The sequence below is a fragment of the Tasmannia lanceolata genome, unplaced genomic scaffold (assembly GCF_043159265.1).
Source record: "Tasmannia lanceolata isolate RefF3 unplaced genomic scaffold, GAP_Taslan_0.1 ptg000008l, whole genome shotgun sequence".
Classification (NCBI taxonomy): Eukaryota; Viridiplantae; Streptophyta; class Magnoliopsida; order Canellales; family Winteraceae; genus Tasmannia; species Tasmannia lanceolata.
In genome coordinates, this window is record NW_027518685.1 from 50,028,717 (window position 1) to 50,053,925 (window position 25,209).

Sequence of the window (25,209 nt, forward strand, 5' to 3'; positions counted from 1 at the left end):
TGGGGGTGCCTACAGATTGGGCAGAAGAAAACCCCACTATCATGTCTAATCACCAACGCCAGATAAGAGAACTCCAACAACAAATGAAGGCGCCCTGTGACCTGTACCTCCTAGCGGAATGGGATAGTGAAATCGGCGATTGGACCTCTATGACGGGTCATCTGAGCCTCTAGAGTTCCTCCGAGCTTACCACAGTGCGATGGTGATAAGGAACACTTCCGATGCAACGATATGCAAGGCCTTCTCCGCCTACCTGAAGCAACTGGTACGGCCGATTGAGGCCCAACTCCATCGAGTCGTTCCATGAACTAGGAAAAGAGTTTGTCGCCTATTTCGTGAACAGTCAGCCCCTAAGGAAACCAGCCGACGCTCTCTTGAATTTACGACAGGGAAAAGACGAAACACTCCAGAAGTTCATCGGTCGGTTCCGCGCAGAACTTTACCAGATCAACGAACAAAACTTCGATATGGTTTGTGCCGCACTGCACCACGCCATTTGGGATTGGGACATGAAAGTAGCCCTAAATGTTAACCATCCTCGAGACCTCCAAGAACTCATGGCCACCGCAGATCGATATATCAATAACGAGGAATCATTTGCCATGGAGAAAGAACTGGAGAACGCCCGAGGGAGCGAAAAACGGAAAGATGATTCTAGGGCGGGACCGAATCATAAGCAAGCAAGACACGACGACCGGCGGAGTCGTCGTTCCCCAAATACCCAGTTTGAAAGGCTGAACTATACTCCGTTGAACATGACCGTGTCCAATATCATGTATGAGATCTATGATAGAGAGCCCATACAGTGGCCAGAAAGGATGAGAAACACAGGAAAAAGGAAAAATTCTGAGAAATACTGACATTTCCACCAAGATCATTGACACACCACCGATAATTGCTACCACCTTAAGAACAAAATTGAAAGGCTTGCTGGACTTGGTCGCATCGACCATTATCTTCAGAACCCTCCGAGAAATCAACAACGACCCAGGTCGGAAGTTCATCGGCCAGGAAATGAACGTGGACACTCGCCCGACCACCAAGCAGAAAGCAGTCGCCAAAGAGCCTCAGAATAGGAGCAACCACCAAGGATAACTGGAAACATCGACACCATTTATGGTGGTCTCGCCTCTAGAGGACCATCCGTGGAAGGATGCGTCTGCTATACGGGACAGATCAACTCTGTGGAAACCCCCTCGAAGAAGCCAAGGTCGGACCCGAACAACAGTATGCCCATCACTTTTACTGAGGTAGACTATGGAAAGGTAGATCGACAGCATGATGACGCTATGGTCGTCCGGCTCGCCATCACCAACTTCAACATAAGCCAAATTCTCATGGATACCGGAAGCTCCATCAATGTTCTCCACCAAGATGCCTTCACTGAGATGTACAACAACAAAGATAGACTAGGACCGGTTGACTGGTCCATCTTTGGATTCTCCGGAGGTGAGATCAAGGTGCGAGGGAAAATCAAACTCCCCGTAGCGTTTGGAACTCACCCTGCCCAACGAACCATTATGCAAACCTTTGTGATAGTTCGCGTTCCTCTTGCTTACAATGGGATCATCAGAAGACCGGCGCTGAATGAACTGGGGGCAATGGTCTCCACTGCCCACTTGAGGATGAAGTTCCCCATAAGACACGATGTTGGAGAAGTCAAAGGCGACCAAGAGAAGGCCGCCAAGGAAAATTTTTCCATCGGGGCCCCCGACCCATGGGTCGAGGTGAAGCGAGGAGAACCGGTTGAGGAACTAGAGAAAGTCCCTCTTTTCCCCGGTATCGAAGAACAGACCGTCCAGATAGGTTCCCTCCTTTCACGTAAGCCCAAGACCGACCTTATCAATTTCTTGAAGACTAACTCGGATATCTTCGCCTGGTCCGCCTCCGACATGCAGGGAATCCCCTCCGACGTAGCAGTCCACAAGCTGAACGTGGACCCAAACTCCAAACCAGTTTAGCAGAAGAAACGTGATTTCGCCATCGAGAGGCAGAAGCATATCAAGGAAGAAGGGACAAACTCCTTGACACCAAGCTCATAAGGGAGATTCATTACCCATAGTGGCTCGCCAATGTAGTGATGGTCAGGAAGTCTAACGGAAAATGGCGAATCTGTATAGATTTACTGATCTCAACAAAGCGTGCCCAAGGATTGTTACCCACTACCGAGGATCGACCATCTCATCGATGCGACCGCCGGACATGAAATGCTAAGCTTCATGGATGCCTTCTCCAGCTACGCCAGATCCAGTTGTACTGACCCGATATTCTAAAAACTCCCTTCGTCATCGACCAAGGATTGTTCTGTTACGAGGTCATGCCCTTTGGCCTCAAGAACGCCGGCGCCACTTACTAGCGTCTCGTCAATAAGATTTTTGCCGATCAAATTGGGAGAAACATGGAAGTGTATGTTGACGATACCAGAACCACATAGCCGACCTTGAAGAAGCCTTTGCTGTACTTCGACGTAACCGAATGAAGTTGAACCCTGCTAAGTGCGCCTTTCGGGTCACGTCCGAAAAATTCCTAGGCTTCATGGTCAGCCAACGGGGAATTGAAGTCAACCCCGAGAAGAGAAAAGCACTCCTCGAAATGACTCCGCCAAAGGAAATCTGGGAAGTTCAGAGGCTTACAGGACGAATTGCAGCCCTCAGCAAATTTATGTACAAATCCGCTAAGCGATGCTTGCCCTTCTTCATGACCCTAAGAAAAGTTGAGGACTTTCACTGGATAGACGAGTGTCAGACAGCCTTCGACCAGGTGAAGGCTTACCGCCAAACTCCTCGGTTACTCCAACATCGGTACCGGGTGAGGATTTGTACATATACCTGGCTGTTGGACCCATGGCGGTAAGCTCTGTACTGGTCTAGCAGGAAGGGAAGATGCAGCAACCCCTTTACTATGTCAGCAGAGTGCTTCATGACGCTGAGACTCGATACCAAGAAATTGAGAAGTTCGCTTTCACAGTTGTCACCTCCGTGAGAAAACTCCGTCTGTATTTCCAGGCTCACCCCAACACAGTCCTTACCGACCAACCCCTCCGAAAAATTCTGCAGAAGCCTGATACCTTGGGACGACTGATTAACTGGGCAGTTGAGTTGGGTGAATTTTGACATTCAGATAAAACCCCGGCCGACGATCAAGTCTCAAGTACTCGCAGACTTCGTAGCTGAACGTATGATACCGATGGATGAGCCTGAAGAACTAGCCAACTCGAGCGAGGATGTAAGCCCAAGGGTTCCCCATGGGTTCATTGAATCACCTTGTTTTGATGATTAACAAATACAAATTGATTAGTCGTTTATGGACTGATCATTTGCCTTGAGTGTTGTGCTTTAGACAGGTCCTACACAACTCAAATCATACTAGCACATATCTTGTTGGCCTATGCTTGAAGATCAACCAATGGACAGAGGAGCTAGAGCATACTTGGACAAACCACACCATGGAGGATCTACCAAGGAGAAGCTCAACAATCATCTCAAAGCATTGAACATACACAGAAGATCATGAAGGCAAAAGCTGGAGGATCAAGATGACCAAGGAGCTTGTACCACAACTTGAAGATGTCAAGCATGGAAGCTCAACCATAGAAGATCCCAGCTCAAGAGAAGAGTTCAAGAGAGTGATAGAAAGGGTAGAATGTATTCCTATCTCTCTTGCATTTCTCTTGTCAAGGCACATTGTTTAATCCCCTAAAACTAGTGAAAAATAATATTTTCTAAAGAGACTACAACACACCCATAGAGCCTAAATGGATTATTGAATGACCATGTGGTGTTCCATCATTGTGGGACCCTCTTGACATTCCAATCTTCATAGAAAATGGGTTCCAAAAGCCTAAAAGAATTCAACCACAAAACCAGGAAAATATGTTGTTCATAGGCTTCTTGGAACTCCGAGAATTATTCTTGAAGTTCCGAGCTCGGAACTTTGAGAGTTTCCTCGGAACTCCGAGAAATGGTCCAGGGAGTATAATTCATACTCTGGACATTTTCTCAGAACTGTGAGAATTTTCTCGGAACTCCGAGAAATGGTCTAGGAAGTAAATATTCAGTATCTGGCTGTTTTCTCGGAACTCTGAAATGATTTATCGGAACTCCAAGAATGGTAAAAAATCAAAAAATATAGCCGTTGCGGCTACAACGGCTAGTTGACCTTTTGACCTGAAAATTATAAGTTTGCCCCTGAAACGGTAATATTAAGTTGGGAACCTATATGTACATGTTGTATGGTTTCAAAACATTGAGGAGAACATTTCCAACTCTAATTAAACCCTAGAAACACACTTGCAACTATTTTTGGGTTAATTTCTCTCACCAACCAAAACTCATTGTGCCTTGATTTGTGAAAATCATTTGAGAGTGGTTTAGGCTTAAACTTGTTTATTTTTTAGAGAACATTGTGAGAGCTTCATTGTGCATTCTAGCCTACTTAGAGGCAAAGTTTTTATTCTCTTTGAAAAGCGCTTAGATCTTGGCGGTGTAGGAGAGACAAGAAAGGTGGAAGGGCATCCCGTGTTAATTCCCTTGGGTGAAGGGCTTAGTTCACGGTCGTGTAGGAGAGACATTGTAAAGGTGGCAATGGTATCCTTACTTAATTCCCTTGGAACTGTAATCGCCATGGAGCCGGGCATCGTGGAGGTCTCAATAGTGAAAATCCTCAAGTACGACCTTGAGTAGAGTGGAGTAGGCCGTTGGCCGAACGAGTATAAATCTTTGTCTCACTTATCTGATTGGTATTTCTCTCTCTCACCCTCTTATTTGTGCTTGCATTTTTACTTAGAATTGAGTGAGTTAGCATTGGCATTAAAACTTGAATATCTTTACATTGCTAAATTAGCCACCTTAATCACTTAATTAAGTTTGTTAATCAACAAAGGTTTTGAACTTATAATAACTTGTAATATTTGTTTTAAGTTCAACTAATTAAACTTAATTAGGAAGAACATAAAACTAGAGTGATTTTGGTAAAAGTTTTAAAAGGCAAAAGTTTTTATAAACAACCTATTCAGGCCCCCTCTAGTTTCCAAACCGAGTCAACCATTGGATTTCATTTGGTATCAAAGCTTGGGCTCTTGATTAAGACCCTAACCGGTTAAGAGTTAAAAGATCAAATTTTTGGCAGCTTAAAAGATAGGATCTAGACTACGTATTTGCGATGGATCGGATTATGGATCATGGGTGATCCATATGAAGACATATCTTAAAAGTCTAGATAGAGATATGGTAAAGATAATAGAAAATAATTTTATTCTAAATGCTAAATCTAAAAGCTTAAATGAATATAACGAAAAATTATCTTTACTAAACACGAAAGCCCTAATGACTATATGTTGTGCCTTACCTCCTACCATTTATGAAGAAGTGTCCTCATGCCAAAATGCAAAAGATATTTTGAACCAAATTGAAAAGTGTTGTCAAAACAAACGCCTATGTTTAACCGTAACACTTGAAACTTCAAATATAAACTACCAAGCATTAAAGGAACTAAATGATGGGATTTCATCAGTTGAACAAGAAATGCAAAACTTAAATGAAACCTTGAAGATACTCTAGCTAAAAATGAAATCTTAGAAAACACACTAGCTAGTATTAAAAGGAATTATGCTTCAAATGAAAAAGAACTCGAAAGAGTAGAAATGGAAAATGATTCATTTGTCCTTGAAATTGAAGAATTAAATAAAAATATTGAAAAACTAAAACAAGAGAACCAATCCCTAAAAGAAGAAGAAGAAAGAATTAAGAAGTCCTCAACTCTTGAATCAATGGAAATCAATAATTTGAAAATTAAGAATGAGAAACTTGAGTTGGAAAATTACAAGCTACAAGAAAGTGTAAAACATAGATGCCATCATAACCATTCTTATAGATCATCATGTTCATCCCATCCATCTACCTACTCTTATGCATCTTGTGATTATTGTGATAGAATTGGACATTAAAGATCTAAATGCAAGTTTAGATTTGTAAAAAGTAGTAAGTTTGTTTGGATGAGAAAATATACATCAACTAGAACAATCTTGCTTGGAACCAACATGGTTTGGATTCTAAAACCCCCAACTTGATCTATATTATGTTTCTCTTAGATTTAGGGGTACGTGCTTTAATTTGAATATCATTTGATATATTTACTTGTATAGATACCATGTGCTTGTGCTTGTTTGATTCCATGTGTCCATGCATGATTGGTGCTTAAATGATAAATCCTTTTTTGAAAATTCAAAGTCTATATACTTAAACTTGATCACCATAAGACTTTGCTATATTGAGCTTAATTGAATATCATAATTAGAAACACCACTCTAAGTGCATACATTATGATTTAGAGCTTCTTGCACTTAGTGATCATCCACAAGAGAAACCCACACTAGACAATTCAATGTGAAAAACCATAAATTGTGCTTATAGGAAAATCAACCACACTTTTGTGCCCATGTGTTCAAATTAAAGTTTTAAGTACATATTTAAAATTTGAACCCATTTTGGTAGTTGCTAGGAGTCAGGTTAAATGATCACATCATTCTAGCAAAACCGAAAGAAAAGAAACCCATAGGTTTAAAGACTTGAACTTAAATGAAATTTTTTGGCAATCAAATAGTACTTGAGCAAAAATTGAGAAAATGCCAAAGTATTATTCTTTGTACTCTATTTTGGACAAACTCGGCACTTGCTAGATAATTGGGTACTTAAATTGTTTTAAAATATCATTTCTAGCGAAACTAAAGTATTGAATGTTCTATCTAAGAAAACAACTCAAATTCCTTCTTAGACATATTTATATGCCCTGGGTGAGAAAATAAGTTTATCTCTATGCACCTAGTTGTCCTTCACCCACTCACAAGACTTTTCTATTATGTGCTAAAGTGTCATCAGTATATATAATATGAAGTCTTTGATGAGTCATGTGTATTTGTATTCCTAAAAGCTTATAATAAATATCTTCTCATGACTAGTATGGAACTAGAAACTTCGTTAATATGTATTTAGTCATGATAGTTCATATTGAAATACATGTGTCTAAGGTAGTGTCACTAGATGATTATATCCTTAGTGTCCTTGGATCCTTCCCTAGATTCTTAAAGAATATATTGTGTAGAAAAAATTAAAAATGGTCTAGATTCAATGTATTTAAGTAAAATTGAAAACATATTGTGAATCTAGTATCTTATTTGGGCATATTTCACCTTAGTGGTTGATACCCTATACCTTGTGATGGGAACATGTGTCTCTCATTTTGGTTTTCCATCGGCTTATGCACTTTGTGCTTAATGCCTTGTCATTAATGTGATTTGTGGATGTAGGGTGTAGATGTTTGGACCTTGTACTTCATGTATCATGATCAGCTTGTCCAAACATTGTTGACTATCCATGGATGCTTTGATACGGATCATATCTTTCTCATAAGGTATATTCTCACCTTCATGAGCCATGGATGTCTCCCTCAGACATGGTATTTTATTGACCATTCTTACTATGTCTTAGTCCTATAGAATTGAGTTCAAATTGGTTTATAAATATTCTATAGTTATCACCCCTTGTTTGATAGTATCTACATGTATGAGATGTCAAATCTTAAGTTAAAAGCTATTCAATTGGTACCCTTAACCTTCTTAGTTTCTAAGATGGAGACGGTAGTCTCACCAATAATTAAAATACTTAACCATGTGGCCTTGTGCCAATATCTCAAACATAAATAGGTATACATTTATATGTGATCTCCCTAGCCAGTTATGTATGTTACATACTTAGGGAAGTAAAGCTTGAGTTTGAAAAATAAAATATCACATTTAGGGGGAGCATGAGCTAAAAATTGTAAATCTTTTGTGCTGTGCTTGTTTATCATGATAAGCTAGACTATGACTATCATTTTGATCATGATAAACCAACACTTAGAGAGTAAGTGTCATTATAGCTCAAGGGTTGAGTCTAACTTGGTATCTTTTGGAAAATATATCAAAAATTCTTGGAGTCTATGTGAAGACAACCCTTTGGATTCATGCATTGCATGATTATTTTTCAAAGGGGGAGCTTTAAAGGCAAATTTTGTCCTTAGTTACTTATCATATGATTCCTAATGTGGTTATCACTTCATATATGATAAGTACACTCATTTGGAGCATGGTTGCTCCATATGGGTCATGTTCGGGCTTGTCTAGTGCTTTTATGTGTATTTTTGAGTTTAAGACAAGAAGCCCATAGCTTAGGTTTTTTGGTCATATCCTTTTAGGCTTGTGACTTATCTTGGATGATCAAATATGTTATCATCTCTCCAAGAATAAATTTTGGTGGCTAAGTATTCCATTATCATATCTTTGGCCTATTATGTCATATCATGCCTTAAATCTTAGGTTTTTCTAAGGACAATGACAAATACTAAGGGGGAGAGCTAATTCTTGCTATATCTATGTTTATATGGATCATTGTGAGATGCTCACATTGTCCTTTATAATATTTTCCCATTAATGGTGGTTTAATTTGCGTATCTTAACAAAAAAAAGGGAGGAGCTTAAATAATCTATCCTTTTAAACAAGAGCTAAAAATTGCATATCTTTCTAGATGTACATTCATAGAAGTAAATCAAACTTATTTATCTCAATTTCTATGAATTTAAATGCTTATCATGTGTATTTTCACTTGGCTATCCATATATCCATGATAGAGCTCACTGTTATGCCATATATCCTAATAGTTAGCCATATTAGGATCAAATTTTCATTTCTATGCATGAAAATTTAAGAGAATATTTTTAACTTGAAAAATATATATTCTTGCTTATCATGATGAGTCTATAACTACACATCTCCTCATGATAAGATTCTAATAGGAATTTTTTTAAACAAAGGGGGCTTATCATGCAAAATTTTAAACATGCCTGTTTTTTTTTCATGATAAGTAAAATATAAGCTTTAACTTGCTAGTCTATTATTGTATTACGGGTCATAGGGTAGATTAATATTGGTTTTATTCATATGCTATGATATACACTAAAAATTTGTGCTAAAATTGGAATGTCTCTTCGTCTTTCCAACATACTCTTGATTTATATTAGTTTATTCGTTTCCTATGTTGATATGCTCTTATCATGCCAATATACTTTGGATTATACTTTGATTTTAATTGGTAACTCATGATAAGTAGTTAGGCAGAGCATTATATTCTCATTGTATATCTTGATGCTTTATGTATTGTGCTTAAATGCTTAATCCTTCTTTTTTGCTAATGCCAAAAGGGTGAGAAATTGTATAATTGATTAGATCCATTATCATATGCATTCTTGTATTATAACTTGTTAAATATAACTCATGCATATGTTGAGGGGGAGTAGTAATGATTAAATCGTTTTCTAATCCGCATAAGAGGTTCCTCCCACCTATCTAATCAATTTGGTTTGTCATCATAAAAAAAGGGGGAGATTGTAAGCCTAAGGGTTTCCCATGGGTTCATTCAATCACCTTGTTTTGATGATTAACAAACACAAATTGATTTGTCATTTATGGACTGATCATTTGCCTTGAGTGTTGTGCTTTAGACAGGTCCTACACAAGTCAAATCATACTAGCACATACCTTGTTGGCCTATGCTTGAAGATGAACCAACCAACGGACAGAGGAGCTAGAGCATACTTGGAAAAACCACACCATGGAGGATCTACCAAGGAGAAGCTCAACAATCATCTCAAAGCATTGAACAAAAAGAGAAGATCATGAAGGCCAAAGCTGGAGGATCAAGAACCAATGGAAAGGACCAAGGAGCTTGTACCACAACTTGAAGATGTCAAGCATGGAAGCTCAACCATAGAAGATCCCAGCTCAAGAGAAGAGTTCAAGAGAGTGATAGAAAGGGTAGAATGTATTCCTATCTCTCTTACATTTTCTCTTGTCAAGGCACATTCCTTAATCCCCTAAAACTAGTGAAAAATAATATTTTCTAAAGAGACACACCCTTAGAGCCTAAATGGATTAGTGAATGACCATGTGGTGTTCCATCATTGTGGGACCCTCTTGACATTCCAATCTTCATAGAAAATGAGTTCCAAAAGCCTAAAACAATTGAGCAACAAAATTGGAAAATCTGCTGTTCATAGGCTTATCGGAACTCCGTGAATTGGTTCAGGGAGTATAATTCATACTGTGGATGTTTTCTCGGAACTCCGAGAAATGGTCCAGGAAGTGAAAATTCACTATCTGGCTGTTTTCTCGGAACTTCGAGATGATTTCTCGGAACTCCAACAATGGTAAAAAGTCAGAAAATATAGCCGTTGCCGCTACAACGGCTAATAGACTTTTTGACCAGAAAATTACCAGTTTGCCCTTAAAATGGTAATATTGAGTTGGGAACCTATATATACATGTTGTATGGTTTCAAACATTGAGGAGAATATTTTCAACTCTAATTAAACCCTAGAAACACATTTGCAACTATTTTTAGGTTAACTTCTCTCACCAACCAAAACTCATTGTGCCTTGATTTGTGAAAATCATTTGAGAGTGGTTTAGGCTTAAACTTATTTATTTTTTAGAGAACATTGTGAGAGCTTCATTGTGCGTTGTAGCCTACTTAGAGGCAAAACTTTTATCTTCTTCGGAAAGCGCTTAGATCTCGACGGAGTAGGAGAGACAAGAAAGGTGGAAGGGCATCCCGTGTTAATTCCCTTGGGTGAAGAGCTTAGTTCTCGGCCGTGTAGGGGAGACATTGTAAAGGTGGCAAGGGCATCCTTATTTAATTCCCTTGAGAGTGTAATCGCCTCGGAGCCGAGCATCGTGTAGGTCTCAATAGTGGAAATCCTCAAGTACGACCATGAGTAGAGTGGAGTACGCCGTTGGCAGAACCACTATAAATCTTTGTTTCACTTGTGTGATGGGTATTTCTCTCCCTCTCACTCTCTTGTTTGTGCTTGCATTTTTACTTAGAATTGAGTGAGTTAGCAATGGCATTAAAACTTGAATATCTTTACATTGCTAAATTGGCCACCTTAATCACTTAATTAAGTTTGTTAATCAACAAAGGTTTTGAACTTATAATAACTTTTAATATTTGTTTTAAGTTCAACTAATTAAACTTAATTTAGAAGAACATAAAACTAGGGTGATTTTGGTAAAATTTTTATAAGGCAAAAGTTTTTATAAACAACATATTCACCCCCCTCTAGGTTTCCAAACCAAGTCAACCATTGGATTTCAGAGGAACCAACACTAGACCCACCGACCCAAGACCCACTTTGGATGATGTTTGTCGTTGGTTCCGCCAATGCTGGGGGTAGTGGCGCTGGCTTAGTCATAGCACGACCGGATAATTTCCTCGCAGAATACGCCCTGAAGTTAGATTTTAAGGCCTCTAACAACGAGGCAGAGTATGAAGCCCTAATTGTCGAAATAACACTTGCCACCGAATTGCACGCCAACTGAGTCAGAGTCGATTGTGACTCGCAACTGGTTGTAGGCCAAGTCAATGGTTTCAGCGAGGCTAAGGAAGAACGAATGCTCAAGTACATAGAAAAAATGCGAAAAGAAATCTCGGCCTTTGAGGAATTCTAGATCGTACAAATCCCCCAAACTATGAATGCCCGCGCCAACGCTCTCTCCAAAATGGCGTCATCCGAAATAGTCAAATCAGGAAACGTATACACCGAGATCCTCTCTCGGCCCAGCATCGAGAGGGAAGAAATCTTGCAAATCAAAGAAGAGCCCAGTTGGATGGATCCCAAAATACAGTATTTGAAAGACGGTTCTCTACCACCAGACAGGAAAGAGGCTCGGTGGCTGGAGCCAAAGCCGCCCATTACATCTTTGATGGACAGTGTACAAGTGGTCCATCTCTTGGCCATTATTGAAATGTCTCCTACCTTGGCCGCGGAATTTGCGATGAAGGAAGTCCACAAAGGGATCTGGGGTGACCATTCAAGGGGAAAAGTCCTATCCCACAAGATCCTCCGCCGAGGCATTTTCTGACCCACTCTACAACAGGATGCTTCAAATTTCGTCAGGAAATGCGAACAATGCCAAGAGTTAGCTACCGTGTCTCGACTCCCCGTGGTCCCTACAAGCCCTCTCCAATCCTATCCCGTTTGCTATGTGGGGGATGGACTTGTTGGGACCTTTTCCTAATTCAAGCAAGGGGCACCGAATGATGTATGTGGCTACCGACTTGTAGACACCCCATTTTGACCGAACCCTTATGTACCTTGTTTGAATAAAAAATCTTTTAAATCATTGAATTAGTGTTCCAAATCATATCCTATGGTAGGTTAGGATCCCAAGTAGGACCTCGTAAAATTTCAGAAAAATCCTATTAAATTTGACTAATAAGACGAGCGAGTTTGTGGTGTAGTGTAGTATAGTGTAGTGGAAGGGGAGTGGTTTATCCAGTTTGGGGGGCGGTCTATTTAGTGTAATTTGCAGTAGAGGGATATCTCTGGGTAACTAGAGGGGGTCAGTCATAATGGTTTAATTTTTCACTAAGCAGTTTTACTGTGGACCACCATCACTTAACAAAACAAGTCAAAACCTATTAAAAGAGGGGTGTTTGGATAACTTAAAAGGGGGTAAAAATTTATGAACAAATCTATAAATCGGGCTGTAAGTGATCATTTTGGGATTATTCTTGAGCAAGCTAGGTTTGTCCTTTCTTCTTTTTCTAAAATTCTAACGAGGAAGAGAAAATCCCCAAATCTACTGAAACCCTACTCCTTTCTCTTCTCTGATCATCTCTTCCAATGACCTTGCCGGAGCTCCGGCGGGATTCTGATTTGTTGATAGCAAGCTTCTCGTTCAGCTCTATCTGTTATTGTGTTGCTACAGTTAATCTCCTGCTTTGTTCCTTTACAAGATAGAAACCTTCAAACCCTACCTACACCTTGAGAAGCTTTAGATTTGAGTTTTACCTTTGAATATTTGTAGATCTGATCCTCTCTGGATTAGATCAGACAGAAAAATCTGAAAGAGAGAGGCTTTTTTCTTCATTAAATTTAATACAAAGAGAGAAATTGAGGTCTAAAGAAGAGCAGGCTTCGATCATCACCCAAATTGTTCTCATCACATTCGTTTGTTACAGCCACAATTTCACAATTTCAATCATCCTTATATTCCTTGGTGCATACTCGATCTGTAGGAGAGGGAAAACAAGGAACGAGGTAACCTTATTTCACTTCTCTTGATTTTAGATCAGTCTTTATATGTCTTGCTGAGTGATGATGATTTAATACAATTTTTTTTACGAACATATTTTTTACCTAGTTTTTCTTTAGATCAGCTCTAATATCATTCGAGTTTGATTTTAAATGCTTCAAAAGTGGAAAAAAGAATTGGATGAGACTAGATAGATTTTCTGCTTATCAAATGTTTTTCCGACTGGATTTTGATGTCAATGATTGTATTGTTAAAGAATAGAGATGAGTATACTTATTTTATAAAGGATGAGTATATCTTCAGGCGTATGCTATTTTGCATAGTCCAGTTCTCTTAGTGTTATATTCATGCGCTTGTGAAATTTAGTTTCATACACCCAACTTGATAAATCTTGGATTTACGAGTTATTATAATAAGAAACGGGGGAATCTTACCATGTGTACTGATGAGTTAGATTCTTTATGATATTGTTATTATGAATTCACATACTATTGTGCGTTCTTGAGACACTTATTATGGTCTATTAAAATTCAAATATGTACAAGTAGGATTTAGTGGTCATCATTTATTGCATGTGTAAGCCTAATGGTTCCCACCTTGGCATTCCCATCTTCTTTTGATGATTCCAACACACAAGTGATTCTATATCACTAATGTATTTGATTGTCTAAGTTGTAGATCATGATTGTGTTAAGACAAGAGTGCTTGGATTGAGGCCAAGAAGTTCTCATTGAACCGCATTCGGAAGGCCAAAGACATCGGAGATCCAAGAAGCATGAAGACTTGAAGCATCAATTGAAGATCAAAGTCGTGTTAGAATGTAAAGATCCAATCCTAGTTTAGGTTTTAAGAGGCATAAATAAAGTAATCACGCACCCCTAAAATGTTTAAGTGGTTGTCCTTGTGGTGTTCCAACACTTTGGAACCCTCATAACAATTCCAAGTTGGTGTAGAGTTGGAAGCCCAAATGAATAAGAAACAAAAATGAAAAACCAGTTCCATATAGGCTTCTCGGAGCTCCGATCTCGGAACTCCGAGAAAATCCTCGGAGCTCCGAGAAATGGTCCAATAACATTTTCTCATCTTCTGTTTGTATTCCCAGAACTTCGAAAGAAATTCTCAGAACTCCGAGACAACTATTTCTGGAGAAAATTATAGCCGTTGGGTTTTTTGCCAGAATTACGACTATGCCCCCAAATGGTCATATTTTGTGTTTTCTATATATATGTGTAGACACCCACATTTTGCTTTACTTTAACCAACAATAACCTAATATATGTTTTAGGTCATTAATATCTTGATCTGACTTTACGGATCATCAATCGGGACAAAATAAGATAGGGTCACTTCATAGCCCGAACCCTGATTCCATTCCGAGACCCGATTTCCGTAAATCGTTAGATCAATGGCAGATCTTGACCTGGGTCTAACCATCCAAAACCACCTAACCTCTCCTCTCATCCTAACCATCCAAACCTCACCTAACCTCACCTGACCTCTCCTCTCATCCTAACCATCCAAACCTCACCTAACCTCACCTAACCTCACCTAACCACCTAACCTCACCTAACCTTACCTAACCTCACCTAACCTCACCTAACCTCCTATCCCATTCTCCTATAAATACCCTCTCATCCCACCATCCAACAAAAAGAAGAAAAAGAACCCCTCTCTTAGAAAATTCATCCCTCTCCCTCATCTCTTCAAGGGTTCGGCCATCCTTGCCGGATCGGGTGATTTTATACGTTGGGTGATATATATCAAAAGCAGTCATTATCAAGCAAGGAATCATCTTCAAGGAATTACCATCAAAGAAAAATCAAACACAAAGTGGGTTTCCAAAGAGGTAGGCATTTATTTCAATTCTATGTAGGGTCTGTTTTCATGCATATCTTTTACTTTAAAAGAAAAACCATGTTAGGAAGCATGTAGGGTCTGTTTTCCCCCTGGTTAGCCTCTGGTTAGACCCTGGTTGCACCCAGGTTCGCTGCTGGTTGCACCCAGGTTCGATGCTGGTTGCACCCTGGTTCCCTACTGATTCGCACCCTGGTTCCCTGCTGGTTGCACCCTGGTTCCCTACTGGTTCGCACCCTGGTTCCCTACTGGTTCGCACCCTGCTTCCCTGCTGGTTGCACCCTGGTTCCCTACTGGTTCGCACCCTGGTTCGATATTGGTTCGCACCCTGGTTCCCTGCTGGTTCGCACTCTGGTTAGACCCTGGTTGCACCCAGGTTCGCTGCTGGTTGCACCCAGGTTCGCTGCTGGTTGCACCCTGGTTCCCCTGCTGGTTCGCACCCTGGTTCCCTGCTGGTTCGCACCCTGGTTCCCTGCTGGTTCGCACCCTGGTGCACCCTGGTCCGCACCCTGGTTTGTACCCTGCTTCCTCCTAGTTAGACCATGGCTAGTCTCGGGTTTGCTCCTAACTTAGACCCGACTCACTTGACCCTAACCATTAACCCAATCCAACCAAGTCATATCCCAACACAATCCGAGTCGCATGTCTGAATCCATTTGGCCGAATCTCATAAGCCCGCCCACTTTGAATTCCGAAAATTCAAACCCTTGATGATTCCAATATGCTCAATTCTTTGATGCAAATTCCCAATTCCAAAATCCCATTGCTATATCAATGTTTTTGAATCTCAAGTCCAATGCTCAAATACAAACCCGATTCCTGATCCAAATACCAAACCTGTTTTCCAAAATCCAAGCAACCTCCCCAGCGGAACTACGTGTGGCTTGATCCCCATCGCGGGGTACGTAGGCAATTTGGCACTCCCAAGTTCAGTCGCACCTTTCTCTATCTTTCTCATTCCCTCACACTATTTCATCATCTCTTCCATCCCTTTTTTCACTAACCTCAAGAACTGAAATCGATTCACCTCGTGTCTCTCGGAACCGTTGGATTACGGTTTCCGTCGTAAGGACCCTTAGAGCCCAATTTAGGAACACCGGTGTCGTGTCGTGTCCTAAGTTTTAGGGAGTCTTAGGTTTTAGGGAGTCCTAGAGTTAGGAGTCCAGCCTCATCACGGACGTTTGCTATGTATAGCAACCGTGCCATAGGTCTAGTTACACTAGTCACCCAATCTTTCCCTAGGACAAGCCTAGTAAACTAGGATGTAGGCAAACCTGCATTAGTCTAAGGGACCATTTGCATTTAGATGAGAATCATATAGCATCTTAGATGAAATCTTAAGATAATAAAATCCTCAACTTGAATTAAATAACTTCTCCTAAAACTGTTGAAACAGTCAATCCCGTCTAGGTCGGTGTCCTAGTTGAGTTAGGCATAAGTAGCTTAGCTTAGGTGCACCGAACTACGTCGACTCTGATCCCAGTGAGGCTTGGGTACGTAGGCAGCTTGGATGTCTGATGGCATACCACCCGCGAGTCGGCACCACAAACAAATTGTGGTGTTTTGTATATTAATTTTCTTGTAAATGCTTAATCAAATCACTTAGGACTTTCCATGAAATTAGAATTTTAGGAGAACTTTCACTTAGATTGAATCCAGACAAATTAATAAATCAAGATACACATTTAGGATTCACATTGAAATTAGATCATAGGATGCATGTCACTTAGTTCGCACATTAACATAGAGTTGAATGAGCCATTTAAAATAAATTTAAAAGAGTTAGCTTTTGGAATCGAAGACCGATTATCGGGCAAGAATGGTGCATGTGGTGGATAACTCCCCATACCTTCCATTCTCGTAACCAGGTAGCGAGTCTAGATTTCTGGTTAATTACGGGTCCTAGATCCCACATCTAGGTGGCGACTCTGTCAGTCTCTTTCGTGTGGAATTCGGATTGCCTTAGTGATCCCAAGTTCACATAAAAGACGAATTCAAATCAATATTAAAATGCACACGCCAATCGCGTGGATACGAGAGACCAAGAGAGAGAGAGCGGCGGCTCGCGCCCCACACCCCTCTCGCGGGATCAGGGTACCACAGTCTGGCGACTCTGCTGGGGACCACCTAACTTCATTAAAATTTCAAAAGATAATTCATTTGAATTTAATTTAACTGGCTCATAAAAACTCTATACTTGTTAGATTAGTTTGTCTTGTTTTATTTTCTCATCACATTTTACTCGAACTTAACCTAACAAAACCTGAGGGCATCATAGATTGCGCAAACATATTGCACACACTTACATCACTTGCATCTAAACTCTTGCATCTCACGTGCACACACGTCCTATTTTAGGAACCCGGAGTGTTATCTAGCATGGTTGACTGGGATTTCATCACCTGGTGCCTCTGTGCTAGAGAAGCATTCCACCCTTAGCCTAGTACCTTTATGGTACGTAAACGGATCTCTTGTTCACGTACTGATACGCCGGACACTGGTACAGTATATCGAACAGGGATTCGCGCTAAGGGAACTCTTGGCCTTACCCCTAGATTAACCCACACATGCATGATGTATACGAACACATGTGCATCATGTGTGTGAGCCTAGTTTAGGATATCCTACCCATTGGTGTCTAGATTAGGCCGTGGTCCATCTTCCAATGGTCACGATCGGTCCTTAGATACACGAACAAAGTCATGAGTCGAGATTCTCTCTCCACTCCGATAGATTAGGATTAGGGTTGATGCCTTCAGGTAACACTGATAAAATGTGAAAAAAAAAAAAAAAAAAATTTCCCTTTGGGTTAGGATATAAATCCCATAATTTTCAAAGATCTCATAGGATTAGTCATTCATGATCTATCCGTTGAAAGCAATCTTATGCTATCTCATCTAATCTTTTGATCGTGCGTCTTTCGTTCTTCTGTCATACGATTCGATCGTATCTTCATGCCATCCCCTAACTGGCAGATGCAGAATCTCACAATCTTTCGATTATGCGTTCTCATGATCTGATCATGCCTGGTCCAGATAATCCAATCTTGCTTGTACCCCTGGTCTGTTCCTCCTCTAGGGGCTACCTTTTTCAAGATTATTTTGCTAAGTCCTTCAGAGTTCACTCTCAGAATCATTGAGCTAGGGGCATTTCCCTATGCGAATCAGTCATCATTGTCCAAAATTGAAAGTATCAGCCATGATGATGTTCAGAACGAACCAGCCTTCGCCGACCCTTCAACGCCAAACAGTTGCAGCAGTTAAAGTTTTAGTCACTTACTATTTTATGTTGAGTCAGTCATCATGGTCAGTATAATTGTTGAGTCCGGTCTTACAGTTAAAGGTCAATGCCTAGTCCAGGCAAGTTATCTTCTGTTTCTCTTTCTTATTTAGAGTTGTGAATCGTGAGCATGTTCAGGATAGGTCGTCTGATGTAATAGCTTTTCTTTAAATAAAATTTCAGTCAGTTCCAAAAAGTTCACTTGTGTCTGTTCTTAAGTGTGCTTCTGATCTTAAAATAAGACTCCCTCCTCAAATGAGGACAAAATTGACGAAACTCCACTTGAGTCACAGCAATTACTTGAACGAGAGGAGGAGCGCCAATCCCAACCTTTCAAAGATGAAATTGAAATGATAAACACTGGCACTGAAACTTTGATTCAGTGAATGCCGATTGAAAATACATTACCCTCTAAAGAGTGTGAAGAATTGATAAAATTATTTCAAGAATAAGAAGATTGTCTAGAAAAGCTACAACCGATACCAGGGGCAAGACATAGATGGAAAGCTCAAAGAAAATGAAGAAAGTGAGAAGATATATGCTATACAAGGGGCATAGAGTGGAAACAACTTTCATATTTCCAATCAATGACCTTGGTTCTCAAATTCATAAAGCCAACAAATTCAAGATGAAAAGTTCAAAAGCAAACAATGAAAAGTGATCATCAGATATCGAGAGTACGAATCCATAGATGGAGGATGTCAAAGAACAAGTTTCGCTCTATGAAAGTCAAAAGCACGTATTAGAATCTTGAAAGAAGAAGATCCATTATCTCTTACCTGGAAATGCCGTCAAACTCCGCGAAAAAAAAAAAAAACAAAAGAGAAAAAAAAATAATCAGTACCAGAGGGACTCTAGTAACCTAGATCGATTCCCAATCTGAACATCGAAAGGCCTCCTTTGGCCGATTAAATCCCAAAATCAAAACCCAATGTCAAAAGAATACCGATTTGCAAACCCTTCGAGCCTAAATCAAATTTTCTTGAAAACCCATCAAACTTGGGGCATTCCCCCGAACTACGCGAGACCTGATCCCTATACTGGGGTACGTAGGCAACTCGGTTGAACCGAGTTCGGTCGATTCAAAAAGGAAAAGAAATTCAATCCTTTCAAAAAAAAAAAAGAGAGGGACAAGTTCCAAAAGAAGAGAAGTTAATTGTTCCAGAAAGAAAAGAAAAAAGAAAAAAAAATCAAACAATTTATCTTCAAACTAGGGGCATTCGCCCTGAACTACACACGACCTGATTCCTACCTTGGGATATGTAGGCGACCTGTTCACAGGTTCGGTCGAAATCTTTGTTGAGCCTTAAGCCATTCTTTGAAAAGCCCTATCCTACCTATAAAAGTCCTTCTGGTGTTCAGAACTAATGAGCTAGGTCCTGAGATACAATAAAAAAATGAAATGATGATGAATAAGAAAAATAACGGAGTTTGAAGATCTGCTAGACTGAAAACCTGAAAGGGCGGTCTAGGCAAAATTTAAGATCATTCCCCTGCTAAGTTGAAAACCCGAAAGGGCGGCTTAGGCAAAAGCTAAGGGGATAGCCTGCTGGATCGAAAACCTAGAAAGGTGGTTCAGGCAAAAGTTAAGGCTAGCGCGGTCCGCCAAGTTAAAAACCCTGAAGAGGTGACTTGGTCACGGTAAGAGAATCAGTATAAGAAGGCAACAGCCGGTATCAAGACTGAAGATCAACTGAAGTTCAAGCAAATTCAAGTGATATCCTCAAAACTGGGGGCATTGAAGCTAAGCAATCTTAGGGGTCGTAATTAAATTCTTGAGGCATTACTGTTTCGAGGAAGAAGTCCAGTGTTTACGATTTCAAAAAAAAAAAAAAAAAAAAAAATTCCTTGAAATGATAGATTTACCAAATAAAACGTTAACTAAGTCAGAAGCATCACTGTGTTTGTCAGTATAGTCAGTCAATCTTTGTTATTCTAAGTTCACTCCTTCAGGGCTGCTCAATCCTTTGAGTAGTGCCTTTCATCTAAGTTTTCTCTTTAGAAAGAGTCAATCGTCGTTCCTATGTCCAAATGATGTAACTGTCTTGGTGAAGGAGGCCCGGCCTAGGCAGCTCCCTGCAATTATACCTGAAAGGGTTCGAGAATCTAGTCAAACAGCTACATTTCAAAGAAGATCAACTCAAAAGAGTTCAGAAGTAGAAACATCAGAAAGCCCAGCTTCCGTAAAAAGATCATACCCCAGGAAGGCACCTTAAGCTTGGAAGAGCCCCAGATGCAATGGTGGTTGAGCCAATTTCTCAGAAAGATGAACCATTAAAATTCAGAATTTCCTTCCGGTTAGTTAAATACTATCCTGGTCAAGAAATGTTCATCTAAGCACCTGTCAAAAAACAGATCCCGCTTTTCCATGTTAGAGAGCCGTTGTTCTAAATTACCAATTTCAAGTATCTTGTTCAAGGTTTCAGTTATCAAAATCCCCAGAAGACAAGACCAACAGTCTCATTGAGAAAAATCTTGTTGAAGTTTCATAAAAGTGTTCCTAATCCATTCTTGTTACTAATGGTTCTTCGTTCATAAGGTTGGTCGTCTCATCATTCGTCAAAGTCTTGGTTTCCAATATCTTTACTGGGCACGATCTATAATGTCCCCGATTTCATTGAGTTCAAAAAATAAAAAAAAATAAAAAAATCCAAAATTCATCAAATCCAATCCCCGATTCAAACAAATCCAATCTTACGTCAAATTCAAGTTCATGAAAAATCTCATGTCCTCTTTGAGCCCTTTTGTGAAAGGTGCCTCATTTCTCGAGTCCATTTGTGAATGGTCTCGTCTTCTCCTTGAACCCGTTTGTGAACAGGTTTCTCATTCTCTGAGTCCATTTGTGAATGCTCTAATGTCCTCTTTGAGCCCGTTTGTGAACGGTGCCTCTGTTCTCGAGGCCATTTGTGAATGGTCTCATCTTCTCCTTGAGCCCGTTTGCGGACGGTACCTCATTTTCCAAAAATAAAAAAATTTATCAAATCCAAATCCTTAATTAAAAAAAAAAATTAAAAAAAAATCCAATCCTACGTCAAATTCAAGTTCATAAAAAATCTCTAAATTCTTCGAGCCCGTTTGTGAACGGGGCCTCATTTCTCAAGTCCATTTGTGAATGGTCTCGTCTTCTCCTTGAACCCGTTTGTGAACGGTGTCTCATTCTCTGAGTCCATTTGTGAATGGTCTCATCTTCTCCTTGAGCCCGTTTGTGAACGGTGCCTCATTTTCTGAGTCCATTTGTGAATGGTCTCGTGTCCTCTTTGAGCCCGTTTGTGAACGGTGCCTCATTTCTCGAGTCCATTTGTGAATGGTCTTGTCTTCTCCTTGAGCCCGTTTGTGAACGGTGCCTCATTTCTCGAATCCATTTGTGAATGGTCTCGTCTTCTCCTTGAGCCCGTTTGTGAATGGTGCCTCATTTCTCGAGTCCATTTGTGAATGGTCTTGTCTTATCCTTGAGCCCATTTGTGAATGGCGCCTCTTTTCTCGAATCCATTTGTGAATGGTATTGTCCTCCTTGAGCCCGTTTGTGAATGGTGCCTCATTTCTCGAGTCCATTTGTGAATGGTCTTGTCTTCTCCTTGAGCCCGTTTGTGAACGGTGCCTCTTTTCTTCGAGTCCATACAACTATGGTCTCTTATCCTCTTTGAACATCATACATCTATGATGTCTCATTTCCTTGGAATCCGTACAAATACGGTATTTCATTCTCTTCGAGTCCATACAACTTTGATCTCTTATCCCCTTTGAACATCATACAACTATGATGTCTCATTTCCTTGGAATCCTTACAAATACGGTATTTCATTCTCTTCGAGTCCATACAACTATGGTCTCTTATACCCTTTGAACATCATACAACTATGATGTCTCATTTCCTTGGAATCCGTACAAATACGGTATTTCATTCTCTTCGAGTCCATACAACTATGGTCTCTTATCCCCTTTGAACATCATACAACTATGATGTCTCATTTCCTTGGAATCCGTACAAATACGGTATTTCATTCTCTTCAAGTCCATACAACTATGGTCTCTTATCCTCTTTGAACATCATACAACTATGATGTCTCATTTCCTTGGAATCCGTACAAATACGGTATTTCATTCTCTTCGAGTCCATACAACTTTGATCTCTTATCCCCTTTGAACATCATACAACTATGATGTCTCATTTCCTTGGAATCCGTACAAATACGGTATTTCATTCTCTTCAAGTCCATACAACTATGGTCTCTTATCCTCTTTGAACATCATACAACTATGATGTCTCATTTCCTTGGAATCCGTACAAATACGGTATTTCATTCTCTTCGAGTCCATACAACTTTGATCTCTTATCCCCTTTGAACATCATACAACTATGATGTCTCATTTCCTTGGAATCCTTACAAATACGGTATTTCATTCTCTTCGAGTCCATACAACTATGGTCTCTTATACCCTTTGAACATCATACAACTATGATGTCTCATTTCCTTGGAATCCGTACAAATACGGTATTTCATTCTCTTCGAGTCCATACAACTATGGTCTCTTATCCCCTTTGAACATCATACAACTATGATGTCTCATTTCCTTGGAATCCGTACAAATACGGTATTTCATTCTCTTCAAGTCCATACAACTATGGTCTCTTATCCTCTTTGAACATCATACAACTATGATGTCTCATTTCCTTGGAATCCGTACAAATACGGTATTTCATTCTCTTCGAGTCCATACAACTTTGATCTCTTATCCCCTTTGAACATCATACAACTATGATGTCTCATTTCCTTGGAATCCGTACAAATACGGTATTTCATTCTCTTCAAGTCCATACAACTATGGTCTCTTATCCTCTTTGAACATCATACAACTATGATGTCTCATTTCCTTGGAATCCGTACAAATACGGTATTTCATTCTCTTCGAGTCCATACAACTTTGATCTCTTATCCCCTTTGAACATCATACAACTATGATGTCTCATTTCCTTGGAATCCTTACAAATACGGTATTTCATTCTCTTCGAGTCTATACAACTATGGTCTCTTATACCCTTTGAACATCATACAACTATGATGTCTCATTTCCTTGGAATCCGTACAAATACGGTATTTCATTCTCTTCGAGTCCATACAACTATGGTCTCTTATACCCTTTGAACATCATACAACTATGATGTCTCATTTCCTTGGAATCCGTACAAATACGGTATTTCATTCTCTTCGAGTCCATACAACTATGGTCTCTTATCCCCTTTGAACATCATACAACTATGATGTCTCATTTCCTTGGAATCCGTACAAATACGGTATTTCATTCTCTTCAAGTCCATACAACAATGATCTCTTATACCCTTTGAACATCATACAACTATGATGTCTCATTTCCTTGGAATCCGTATAAATACGGTATTTTATCTTGCCCAAGCCCATTCAAAAATGATGCTGCATTTTCATTAAGAATCTTTCAAAAGTCATCCATTATTCTCTCTGAGACCATTTGAAAATGACGTCTCATTTCCTCTGAAGCTGTTCAAAAGCGATATTCCTTTCCCTCCGAAAATCCATTTGAAAATGGTATCCCATTTCTCTCGTTGCCAGCGGCACCGCAGCGGGTTTGTTTTATTGCATTCCAATTCTAGGATTTCATCTAAGGTCTTGCATTATATTAGGTTGCATTGTGTTTAGGGGGTTCCTTTGTCGATTAAAGTTACGCAAAATGGTTCTGTCATTTTAACTTTGGTATTCGATGACTACGTCGTCTCTACCAAAGAGGGGCATCTGTAGACACCCACATTTTGCTTTACTTTAACCAACAATAACCTAATATATGTTTTAGGTCATTAATATCTTGATCTGACTTTACGGATCATCAATCGGGACAAAATAAGATAGGGTCACTTCATAGCCCGAACCCTGATTCCATTCCGAGACCCGATTTCCGTAAATCGTTAGATCAATGGCAGATCTTGACCTGGGTCTAACCATCCAAAACCACCTAACCTCTCCTCTCATCCTAACCATCCAAACCTCACCTAACCTCACCTGACCTCTCCTCTCATCCTAACCATCCAAACCTCACCTAACCTCACCTAACCTCACCTAACCACCTAACCTCACCTAACCTTACCTAACCTCACCTAACCTCACCTAACCTCCTATCCCATTCTCCTATAAATACCCTCTCATCCCACCATCCAACAAAAAGAAGAAAAAGAACCCCTCTCTTAGAAAATTCATCCCTCTCCCTCATCTCTTCAAGGGTTCGGCCATCCTTGCCGGATCGGGTGATTTTATACGTTGGGTGATATATATCAAAAGCAGTCATTATCAAGCAAGGAATCATCTTCAAGGAATTACCATCAAAGAAAAATCAAACACAAAGTGGGTTTCCAAAGAGGTAGGCATTTATTTCAATTCTATGTAGGGTCTGTTTTCATGCATATCTTTTACTTTAAAAGAAAAACCATGTTAGGAAGCATGTAGGGTCTGTTTTCCCCCTGGTTAGCCTCTGGTTAGACCCTGGTTGCACCCAGGTTCGCTGCTGGTTGCACCCAGGTTCGATGCTGGTTGCACCCTGGTTCCCTACTGATTCGCACCCTGGTTCCCTGCTGGTTGCACCCTGGTTCCCTACTGGTTCGCACCCTGGTTCCCTACTGGTTCGCACCCTGCTTCCCTGCTGGTTGCACCCTGGTTCCCTACTGGTTCGCACCCTGGTTCGATATTGGTTCGCACCCTGGTTCCCTGCTGGTTCGCACTCTGGTTAGACCCTGGTTGCACCCAGGTTCGCTGCTGGTTGCACCCAGGTTCGCTGCTGGTTGCACCCTGGTTCCCCTGCTGGTTCGCACCCTGGTTCCCTGCTGGTTCGCACCCTGGTTCCCTGCTGGTTCGCACCCTGGTGCACCCTGGTCCGCACCCTGGTTTGTACCCTGCTTCCTCCTAGTTAGACCATGGCTAGTCTCGGG

The 25,209-nt window shown here is 40.3% G+C and overlaps 1 protein-coding gene and 1 long non-coding RNA gene across 2 annotated transcripts; both read left to right on the plus strand.

Annotated features, from left to right (window-relative positions):
• The first annotated feature begins 1,229 nt into the window (after positions 1–1,229).
• Positions 1,230–1,961, plus strand: LOC143883035 (uncharacterized). Its single transcript, XM_077386401.1, has one exon. The coding sequence runs from the start codon at positions 1,230–1,232 to the stop codon at positions 1,959–1,961; it is 732 nt and encodes a 243-aa protein (XP_077242516.1).
• A 12,827-nt stretch (positions 1,962–14,788) lies between these two features.
• LOC143885350 (uncharacterized) lies at positions 14,789–19,458 on the plus strand. The gene is made up of 2 exons (XR_013253216.1): positions 14,789–14,973; positions 17,957–19,458. It is a non-coding gene; the product is annotated as an uncharacterized LOC143885350 (long non-coding RNA).
• Positions 19,459–25,209: the final 5,751 nt, after the last annotated feature.